The following is a 12,133-nucleotide window of genomic DNA, read 5'->3' on the forward strand; positions in this document are numbered from 1 at the left end:
AGACTGAAGAATTGCTCAGCTATTCTGTCCTTCCCATGTACAAGAAATCAACTGTCTCAGTTTAGCTGAATGATCTTCTTTAAAGATGGATTAGTTACTGATGTAGGGAGGAACATCACCAACCTTGCATATTGCTTTAGATTTGCAATATGCATAATTCAGGAGTAAAAAGAATATTCATTTTTCATTCCTGGTATCACAGATTCAGTGATTAGCAGTCAATCACTTACAGAAAGCTATCATGCAAACAATCATGAGAAACCCAAGTCAAACTAAGATGCTTTTGATTTAAGCAGCAGTGGAGATATATCAAACATTATTCTGGCAAGGAATTGTACAGATTAGAAGAATAATGAGCAGATGACCTTGGTCGACTTGGTCCATGGTTGATATATAGACAGAAAATATGACGGAGATTTCCAAGTATAGGCAATAAAAGACTCTAAATAAATCATTTTTGCATTTACAGTAAAGACGTGATGTGGTTTGAGCAGGTTTATATGAAAACTAATAACACACGTTTTAAAGAGCAGGCAATATGATAGCTCAGCACATTATTTGTATAAACTTTAAACCCATTTAGTAGGCACCGAGTGTAACGGGATTGCATTGGGAATGTCAGTGACTGTACAGCACATAGACAAGATGATTACAGACTAGATTATTGTGAACTAGTTTTGACCTCCATGTTTAACTCCTTCATTGTCAGCATAATGGTCATATATATACAAGTATAACAAATATACACAATAACATTTTTGCATTTTACAAAGCATAAATTGGCAGGAGAAAAAACATGAAAAACACATTTTCACTTCCTAAATCTAAAGGCGTAGTGACACAAATCAGTATGATGCAGCTTTATGAAAATTTGCAGGATACAAGGACACAATAATCAGGACAGTACTGCTGTAAGAAAAAATATTATAAAGCATCAGAAGTATTTGGCTGATTGCATGTTGTTTTCTTTACGGAGAGCAAAGATAAGCTGGGCCACATGGTTTTTTGCTTTTGTGGTACATGTCTGACCTTCACTGAATAGTGAATGTGGGACTAAGGACCGCATCATTTGCAAAAAAGTGTAAAGAACATTTATGAATGCCCAGAATACATATCCATATCAAGCTGTAAGTATGTAAACATGTAAGCATAGAGTTGCAACTCTTCCTCTCTAATTAAAATAGCAGGTTAAAGAAAGGGGCAATAGGCTGGATTGTGTTTAAATGAAAACGAAATAATAAGAAATCTAAAGGCAACATAATTCACTTAAAGCGGAGTTCTGCTTTAAAAAAAAAAAAAAATTAAAAGTCAGCAGCTAAAAATACTGCAGCTGCTGACTTTTAATAATTGGGCACTCAGCTGTCCCAGGGTCCAGCGATGCGGGCGTACGAAGCCCCGCTCCTCTCCCTCTCCTCTCTGCGGCGCTGGCATTGTAACTGTGGGTTCACAGCCGGGCACCCACTGCGCATGCGCGAGCTGCGCCGCACGCCATGACTGGGCGGGAAATCATCTGGGACCTGTGACATGTCCCAGATGATTGCCGAGAGGGAGGGGGAAGAGGTAATCTCCCTTCCTGTGCCCCAGGAGGAAGTGGGAGCTGGGACCCTCTAAAAAGAGGGTCCCGGCTACCCCCCAAAAAAATGACATGCCAAATGTGGCATGTCAGCGGGTCACCTCCCTTAAAGCGGAAGTTCCATTTTTGGGTAGAACTCTGCTTTAAGCTGCATTCACACTTTGGTATTTTGTGAATGTGCGTAAAATTGTGTACTTTGTGAAATGCCTGCCATGCTCCCATTGCCATTCATTGTTAATGGTACCCCAAATGCAGGAAAAAAATTAGATTTTCGTGTGAAAAACATTTTTGTGTGAGGGGCAACCCATTAAAATCAATGGACTGCCCTATGCCTATGGCACCAAAATGTGCTGCGTTTATAAAATGCAAAATGTGAATGCAGCTTTTAAGACTTCGACTGTAATTGTACATTGATGGATACCATTCAAATTTTGTGGGATACTATATGATGTTGTATCTCACAAAATTTGAATGGTATCCATCAATGTACAATATGATATGATATGCTTTTATAGTGTAATATCACTTGTGCAACAAGCTGGATTACAGACCTTTAACAGGATCTGGTTAGTGTGTCCATAGAAGCCCAGACACTTACTGTATATATAACTGTCCAGTGCACACATTCATTGGATGTAATAAGGAGGACATATTATTCTACATACACACCCTTGATGTATTCTTCACTCCTAGCTGCATTGCAAGAGAGCAATTCATTTGACATTATAGACCTTCTATGCATGTTTATTTAGATGGATTAACACAGGTTATGCTCACTGCATTCACACAGAGCATGAAGGAGAAAGTGGTATGCTCTCTGAACTTTACATCTGGGATTATTCAACCATGTCAGCACAGATATATAAGTGTGTCATTTTCAACATACAAAGAAGATTGATGGATGGAGAATGGATAATCTACAGTAATCTACAGTGCCTTGAAAAAGTATTCACACCCCTTGAAATTTTCCACATTTCGTCATGTTACAACCAAAAAAATACTGGGATTTTGTGTGATCGACCAACACACAGTGGTACATAATTTTGAAGTGGAAGGAAAATGATAAATGGTTTTCAACATTTTTTACCACTAAATATGTGAAAAGTGTGGCGTGCATTTGTATTTAGCCCCTTTACTCTGATACCCCTAACTAAAATCTAGTGGAACCAATCGCCGCCAGAAGTCACCAAATTAGTAAATAGAGTCCACCTGTGTGTAATTTAATCTCAGTATAAATACAGCTGTTCTGTGAAGCTCTCAGAGGTTTGTTAGAGAACCTTATAGAACAAAGAACATCATGAAGGCCAAGGAACACACCAGACAGGTCAGTGATGAAGTTGTGGAGAAGTTTAAAGCAGGGTTATGTTATAAAAAAATATCCCAAGCTTTGAATATCTCACGGAGCACTGTTCAATCCATCATCCGAAAATGGAAAGAATATGGCACAACTGCAAACCTACCAAGACATAGCCGTCCACCTAAACTGAAAATCAAGAAAAAAACTGCGCTTGTGATGAATTATAATCAAAAACTGCAGCTGCACCGATCTAGTGAGATATTATTTCAAAACAGAATATAAATAAATGTGTTGCGCTAAAAAAACAAACAACATGAAAAAAAATGAAGACCTTCAATTTGTCTGCATCAGAACTAAATTGGCTTCTGGAGGTAAAAAGAAGCCTCCAGAAGCCATTTTAGTTGTGATGCAGACAAATTGAAGGTTTTCAAATTTGCCTCCAGATACACAAATGCCTAATACCAAAGTCCCTTACTGTTGGTGATGCAGCTTTTCCCTTCATTACAGACGTGAGAGCGCAGAGCAGGGGACACACGGTCCTTGGAGGTGGCGGGACTGCACTTTTTGACCAAGTAATCTGAGGCGAACCCTGAACTCAATGACCCTCTAGATGTGACTGAAGACTGCCATCTAATAACTGACACTTCAGGATTGAGAGGATTTATTACTTACACTGGCCGTTTGGAGCTCATTGGATGTTATCACTGGATTGAGAGGATTCGTTGATCACACTGGCCATTTGGACCTGTATTTCTTGTCTACCTTATGAGGATCCCATAAAGGAGTTGGAGTATCCTAGACACAAAAGCCCTTGTTGACCCCCCGTAATAGGGGGTCAAAGACTTGAGACTGGGGCGGAGTATCACCTTCCAGCAGGACAACAACCCTAAACATACAGCCAAAGTGACAATGGAATAGTTTAGATCAAAACATATTCATGTGTTAGAATGACCCAGTCAAAGTCCAGACCTAAGTCCGATTGAGAAGCTGTGGCAAGACTTGAACATTGCTGTTCACAGACACTCTCCATCTAATCTGACAGAGCTTGAGCTATTTTTATAAAGAAGAATGGGCAAAAATGTCACTCTCTAGATGTGCAAAGCTTTCACTCTAAATGTCACTCTCTAGATGTGTAAAGCTGTCACTCTAACTGTCATTCTCTAGATGTGCAAAGCTCTACCAGCTTTGCACATCTAGAGAGTGACATTTTTGCCCATTCTTCTTTGCAAAATAGCTCAAGCTCTGTCAGATTGGATGGAGAGTGTCTGTGAACAGCAATGTTCAAGTCTTGCCACAGATTCTCAATTGGATTTAGGATTTAGAGACATCCCCAAAAAGACTTGCAGCTTAAATTGCAGTGAAAGGTGGTTCTACGAAATTTTGACTTAGGGTGGCTTAATACAAATGCACGCCACACTTTTCACATATTTATTTGTAAAAAAAAAAAATTAAAGCCATTTATTATTTTCTTCCCATCTCACAATTATGTGCCACTTTGTGTTGGTCTATCACATAAAATCCCAATAAGATACATTTATGTTTTTAGTTGTAACACGACAAAATGTGGAAAATGTCAGGGGGTATGAATACTTTTTCAAGGCACTGTAATTTTCCTGATTTACATGTGTTACTATATTTGGGATACTACAGAGTTGATAGAATGTTTTCTAACTTCACAGTGTGGCTATCATTATTGTGAGTGATACTTGCTGAGGTTAAGTATAGCATTGTACAGCGAGGAAGTCCAGTAATAAGTGCTCTATCATTCGAGCTATTGCTACATTGTATTGCACTTGGTTTATGAATATGGATATTTGGGAATAGGTTCTTTGGGGGAAACTGTTTTATCTCTTGTATATCATAGGGCTGATTTACTGGAGAGTGCAAAATCTGGTGCAGCTGTGTGTGGTAGCCAATCAGCTTCTAACTTCAGCTTGTTCAATTAAGCTTTGACAAAAAAAATGGAAGCTGATTGGTTTCTATGCAAAGCTGCACCAGATTTTGCGCTCTCCAGTTTTAGTAAATCAACCTCCATGCCTTTTCTTTTATTGTGTATGCGCAATAAATAAGTACAGTGAAACCTTGGATTGCGAGCATAATTAGTTCCGGAAACATGCTTGTAATCCACAACACCCATATATCAAAGCAAATTTCCCCATAGGCAATAATGGAGACTCAGATGATTCATTCCACAACCATTTATTTATAAGTCCTTCAGTTTATAGTCCATATAAAAAGATTATAGCAATGTGACCAGGTTGTGTAACTATAAGATGTCCATCCACAAATGGAAGCCTCCACAAGGGGATTAGAAGCAAATTCCAGCAGGAGCTATAGAGCATAAAAGAGAAGAGAGGCTCCTCTAAATGTAGCAATATGGTTACATTTAATGAAGGTACAACATTTAGCAATTTTGACTTGATAAACAAGTGATGTCTTGATATACAAGTAGCGTCATGTCAACTGGGTATTAAAGAGAAGAGAAGAGCCTTTAAGTGTAGCAACTGACAGCGGTGAGAGTTGGCGTTGCGGAGGATGGTCTATGTGGATAGCTTTACCCCGGATGCCTGCATAAGAAAAAAGAGGCACATCTAAGTATGCAGGCATCCGGGGTAAAGCTATCCACATAGACCATCCTCCGCAACGCCAACTCTCACCGCTGTCAGTATGCAATCATGACCGGCAAGACTACCCTGCAGTAGAGCGATCGGAGGACGGTCTATGTGGACAGCTTTACCCCGGATGCCTGCATACTTAGATGTGCCTCTTTTAATCATCAACCATGTGAGTTGCTAAATGTTGCACCTTAATTAAATGTAACCATATTGCTACAGTTAAAGGCTCTTCTCTTCTCTTTAATACCGCGTTGACATGACGCTACTTGTATATCAAGACATCACTTGTTTATCAAGTCAAAATTTGTAAAAAAATGTTGCTTGTCTTGCAAAACACTCTCAAACCATGTTACTCTCAATCCAAGGTTTTACTGTATACTGTATACTATAAGATGAAGCAGCTTTACCGCTGGTTATTGTTATTATTCATCATTATTGCTACATGAAATCAGGAGATGACTTATAGAGCCCATAATCAGGTATATGATGTGATGAACAATACCGGGGGCTCATTGTCACTAAATACTGACAATCTATGTGGTGCTCTGCGAGACTTTGAAGCAGCAAAACATTTTTTTTAGGAAGAATTTTGTCTAAGGTAAGCCTTATATATCACTGCAAAATATGTTTCATTGCATATATAAACACCGAATAATAAAATATAATAACACTATAAAAAAATGATTCATCTGTACACAAAATATCAGAAAAAAACATTTATGCTGCCCGCTGAGCATTTGACTGCTGCATTCTGTGCATGTGAAATAATTGGTGAAAAATGGATAGTATCTTTATGCACTCCTATACATGGCTTAGAAGCCCCCTCTCCTCAGGCTAATGTTCTCAGAGATTAAAGAAAGACACAACTGGTCTGTTACTAATGACCTAGTACAGCTGAGATCATTTGTTTTGAAATAATGGAATAAGATAGCAGTGGGACTTTTGTCATGTGTGCCTGACGCAAGGAAATGAGAAAATATTTAATACATTTTTATTAGATTTTGTATTGCCTTTTTCTTCCTTAACATGCATCAACAGAAATGCTATAGATTTAAAATGTCACATCTTTTCCAGGACTTTGAATTCAGTTGCACAGTAGTACAAACACATCATGGCTGACAAAGGACATTTAGAACCTAATTTATTATCTATATTTCGAAAATATATTAAACAGATTCTTTGCTCCATTATAATCTCTAAATATATGGAAATTCCATTGGAACAAAACAAGTAGCTTCTTGACTTGTTTTATTATGTGTAACTCAATTTGCACTATTCCCTGCTGGACACATTGCAATACTTTTTCCCCCAAGGTGCTAAACTGTTCTTCATAACACCATCCACAAAAGTATATATTAGGGATATGTTGTGTGAATGGATATTTGCGACTACCCATTGTTAAAAACATATTTGATGTTGTTTGTTAGAATGTGTTTTATTTATAAAATAGGGTTACCCATGGAGCAAGGACAAGATGGCAAACAAGAGTGGGCAAATAATCTGGAAAAGAATCCTACATTATAGACAGTCACTACAGAGTATACAGGAGACAAACTAATACTTTGTGTGCAGCGATTTTGAGCAATAAAAGATCACTGGATTTGATATTTTCTCAAACCTTTCTTAAACATCTTCTATATAAAAACTCATGAAACTTTTACATGTTTAGTACTTATATATATTAACAGATATTGCACTTAAAGCAACACTAAAGTGGTTTACAATCATTTTGTCATGACTAAGAAAAGAGCATATGAGGAGATGCAGTTATCAATTTATCACTTTAGATTTGTTTTTATTGCAATGTGAGGCAAACAACAGATCTCTAATGTGAACAAGATTAGTATATTCAACTTTATCAATTGAATTCAATACGAAAAGTGAACAGCAGTGCTAAAGTATAAATGACATGATAAATGATGTTATTGCTTAATTACAAACATAATGCATACAGACATCAAAATATATCCAAAAGAGTGACAAAATATTACAATTAACATAGTGTGAAAAAGAAAAGAAATGTGTGGAAAATCTATAAAGGATGAATAAAGTCCACAAAATAAACAGTCACAAAGTGAGGTGAAAAAGATGCCAAAGTGCGTGGAAGCCGTCCTCCAAAGGGTGACAAGATCTTCACACAACACCATAAGTTTATCAGACACCTCTCCCCATCAGTTGTAAACTCACCGGAACTATTTGCTTCACACTCGCATCTTTGACATAAGAGCAGTTACCCCCACAGGGTTAATATCTCCAGCACACCGCTCTCCACTCTATGCAGTCAAGGTATAACATGCTCATAGGAGACAAAAGAAAGCTCCACTAGTGTAATATGTCTAAAACCATAATCCATTTATTGAATAAAATCTTCAAACATTGCACTTACAAATTCCACACATAAAATGAGCATTGAGAGTAATAAATCCCAGGATTCCCAGGACGAAGTTGTGATGATGAAACCTGTCGGGATGTAGCTGTATGGCAACTAGAAGGGATGTTTAGGTTATCGGGAGAGACAATCTGGCGAGGTTCCCAGCTCAGTGAGACATCACCTGCTGGCTATTTGACTGTAACCCCTACAATGCCCTGGGCTTTATTACACTCAATGATCGTTTTATATGTGGAATTTGTAAGTGCAATGTTTGAAGATTTTATTCAATAAATGGATTATGGTTTTAGACATATTACACTAGTGGAGCTTTCGTTTGTCTCCCCTCTCCTATGAGCCTGTTATACCTTAAAGTGGAGAGCGGTGTGCTGGAGATATTAACCCTGTGGGGGTAACTGCTCTTCTGTCAAACATGCGAGTGGGAGGCAAATAGCTCCAGTGAGATTACAACTGATGGGGAAAGGTGTCTGATACACTTACTGTGTTGTATGCAGATTTTGTCACCCTTTGGAGGACGGCTTCCATGCACTTTGGCATCTTTTTCACCTCACTTTGTGACTGTTTATTTTGTGGATTTTATTCATCCTTTATAGATTTTCCACACATTTTGTTCTTCTTCCCACTATGGTAATTGGAATATTGTGTCACTCTTTTCGATATATTTTGATGTCCTTATGCATCATTTTTGTAATTGAGCAATAACGTCATTTACCATGTTATTTATACTTTAGCGCTGCTGTTCACTTTTAGTATTGAATTCCAGTGATGTTGCTTTTTCAAGGTTGCTTTTTTTATGTATTGAAAGTAGCGGCTTTAATTCACTGATTGTTACACGATCCTTTTTTCATTCTTTGGTGCAGTGGTGAATGAGTGTTTTTCATCTGGTGGATTGCTTGTTTACATAGTATTTTATGATTTAGTATATATTGTTACATTTATAGAACTGTATCTTATGCTGCTCTCATTACAGATCAAAGGCAACATACTAAAACATGGTCATCATATAGAATGACACTGTGAGAAAATGTAGCTCTAGTATAATTCATCTATCGCAGGCATCTTTTGGCTCCCTACTAATCACCAGCACATTTCTCTTACAGAAAAACTTTTAAAGGATGTTTAAAACAAATAACAAAATGTATATATAGTAGCTTACCAGTCCCTGACCCTTTTTTAAAAACACAATGTATGGAACCACATGGTGTGAGGATGCCAATGCATGGGGGCGCCATTAAAGTGGGAGTCCGGCGACCAATCTTTTTTTTTTTTTTTTTTAGGTCATTGAGACACTTTGCTAATCCCAAAATAATACTCACAGTTTGGGTGTAATATTTCCGCCTCTGTCTGTTTTTGTACTGAAGAATAACTTAAAAAATGTGATGCTGGCTGTTTCCATCTTGCTTGTGGGCATGTGAAGCCCACAAGCATTGATTTCCTGGATGCGGTGAATGCTGTTCATTCACAGCTTGTTCAAAAGCATCATCATTGTTCCCGCACTGAATCTTGGGAAGCCTGACACTAAGCTCCCAGAAGACAGTGCGGCGCCGTGGAAAGGCAATAAACACGCCTACTCCCATGGGAGGAGAGACAGGAAGTGCCACACTAAAGTACAATATAAAGGTAATTACAGCGATAAAAAAAATTTTCGTGCGCCATTTGAACATCTATGCAATTAACTGAAGGGGGTAAGATTAAGTTAAAAATTTGAGTGGAACCCCGCTTTAAGAATGAATGGCACCTCTTTGTGTCTGCTAAAGCGTAGTGGGGTTTATTTATTAAAGGAGAATAAACTGTGCTCTGCAAGTGCAGTTGCTCCAGAGCTTAGTAAATGAGGTAAAGCTTTACTTTGCAAAGAGTACTCAATCATGTGCAAGAAAAATAAAAAAAACAGTATCTTTGCTTGCACATGATTGGATGATGGAAGTCAGCAGAGCTTCTGCTCGTTTTCTAATCTCTAGAGCAACTGTTCTTGCAGAGCGCAACTGCACTTTGCAAAGTACTCAGTGTATTTGTCTTTAGTAAATCAAACCCAGTGTGCTTCTGTGTGGTTAGGGAATGCATGTGATTATGCATGCGTTCTTGATTATCACATATGTAAACCTAAAGCTTGGTACACACTATGGGCCCTTGCACTACATAGTTAAAGGTAAATCTTAAGGAAATTGAATTAAAAAATTATATAATAGCTTATGAATTTTTCCATTCAACCCAGCAAGTTTAAGGGAAAAAACTGTCAGCTCCACCGCTGAGCTGTTGTGTTCTGACAAGGGGACAGCCTCCCCGCCAGAACACTCAGAGCGCTGATCGGGATCTGGTCGGCTGCTGGTCTTTCAGCATGCTCATCCGACAGAAGCCGACCAAACAGCCAGCTTCTTTTGGACCGCCTGCCATACACATAGGCCGAATGCTGGCTGGCTTAAGCTCAGTGGTAAGTTCTAGTGAATTGAACTGGTATATCAAACAATGTTATCTTCCTCCCAAGCAACTGCCCCCCAGCGTAATGAAGTTGAAGAGAGGTTTTTGTGTGTTTGCAGTTCTGTTCTACAGAGACTACCATGGCTCCTTCCACAGATAACGTTAAGTGAGTAAGCATAACCACCATAGGCCAGAAAGCGTGTTATTCTCAGGATTACCAGGTAAAAAAAACTATAAAAAAGAAAACAATGCCGATTCCACATCTATGGACTGACATTTTGCAATAAACCACAATTTCAGTGTAGATACATTTAAATGTAAACAATCAGACAAAATATGTACTTAAATATGATGCATTCAGATTTGTAAGCAAAGGTATACAATTCAGCAATCTCAGTCAATTGTACATTTTTCCACCACTCCTTTCACTTCCACAAGTGAATAATTTTTGTAAAGTTATAGGCTTGTGTAACTCAATACACCTTTGTCGCTTTGCATCTCCAAACTGCAAGATCTTATTTGGCTGCACACACAGCTGACTATAGCAAATGCTTAAAGGCTATGTTTATTTGCATTTAATGTTGCCCAGATCAAAATGTATATTAGAACTCACCAGCCACTGATTAGCTTAGTAGTAACTGAAAAAAGTGAATTAAATCTACTGCATTCTAATGTCCTACTTTAAGGGCTCATTTAAATGTGCATTGATTATGAAGAAAGAAGCAATACCGATTAACGCTCCTATAGCATTTATGATGTGCTTACGTTGTGTTTATGAAGTGCTGAAAAAGTGATGTAAGGGAAATGATCTACTTGGAAATGTGGTTAGGTTGTAGCGCTATATCAGACATTTTTGTGAATTCTCTGGAAGATGGATTCATATAATTTGATCTCTCTTACATTTGACTTGGTCCAGCTCAGCTTTGTGGAAACAAATAGTGTTACCACACAGCTGCTCTGTACAAAGAGGAAGTGGCTGGGGCTGCTCTGTTCTAGTTCTCTATTACTTCCCAGTGCATCCGGGGATACAGGAACCTCCACTGTCTCTCCTCCAATGCCCAGTTAATACTTTATAAGTGCTTTTGCTAACATTCCATAAACACTATAGGTGCATATGTTAAGGCATATGTTAAGGTGTGGCCATAGAGCATTGCCACTGAAATCAATGGAGGCAGCTGACAAGCATTGATGCCTCATGAAAGCAACATACAGCTTAATTTTTAATACAACACAATGCTACTGCTCCTGTGTAGTGCCACTGTAATATTCATGGCGGGCATTTATGAGGCTTTAAAATGCTGAATAAATGCTGCATAAATACATTATATTGACGCACATCTGAACGAGCCCTAAGTCTCAATGATGAGTTTGGCAAAGTTCTAAACTCTTTAGCTATCCTCTTTGCAGTACCTAAAGCTAACTGGTTAACCACCAGCTCAGCATGTAGACACAGAACATAAAATGCAAATCTTGATAGAATGACTAACTGAATGTTGCAAAGCAGCTGTTTGTTAAATGATAATAAGTTAATACTGCAGTTACTGAGGAAAGAAGCATTACCTTACCTTCAATAGCTGAAAGCAGAACACGTGAGTGATCATACGCAATTACATTTGCATATCTGTTCTTTGGTTTATTAACTTCTAGGTTAGAGTGTTCCCATGTGAACTGTTGTCCTGGGTCAATAGACTGTAAATGAAACAAAAGGCAACATAATGGAACACATAATGGAACTGTTATTTTAAAAAGATTTTAGCATCAAAAATGACAAACTGTACCAATGCAATTTCTTGTAAAAAGCAAACTATTCATGGTTCAGTAATTAACATATTCTAAAGACAGAT

General features: G+C 38.1%; 1 protein-coding gene across 35 annotated transcripts in view; it reads right to left on the bottom strand.

The window, feature by feature from the left end:
* PTPRD (protein tyrosine phosphatase receptor type D) overlaps positions 1-12,133 on the bottom strand; it is a 2,697,868-nt gene that overhangs the window by 119,104 nt on the left and 2,566,631 nt on the right. For all 35 annotated transcript variants that reach the window (XM_073635233.1, XM_073635225.1, XM_073635219.1 and 32 more), the window contains one exon: positions 11,855-11,978. In XM_073635233.1, the coding sequence (XP_073491334.1) occupies positions 11,855-11,978 (124 nt within the window). The remainder of the gene's footprint in view (positions 1-11,854; positions 11,979-12,133) is intronic.

Source organism: Aquarana catesbeiana, linkage group LG01, assembly GCF_042186555.1.
Source record: "Aquarana catesbeiana isolate 2022-GZ linkage group LG01, ASM4218655v1, whole genome shotgun sequence".
Taxonomy (NCBI): domain Eukaryota; kingdom Metazoa; phylum Chordata; class Amphibia; order Anura; family Ranidae; genus Aquarana; species Aquarana catesbeiana.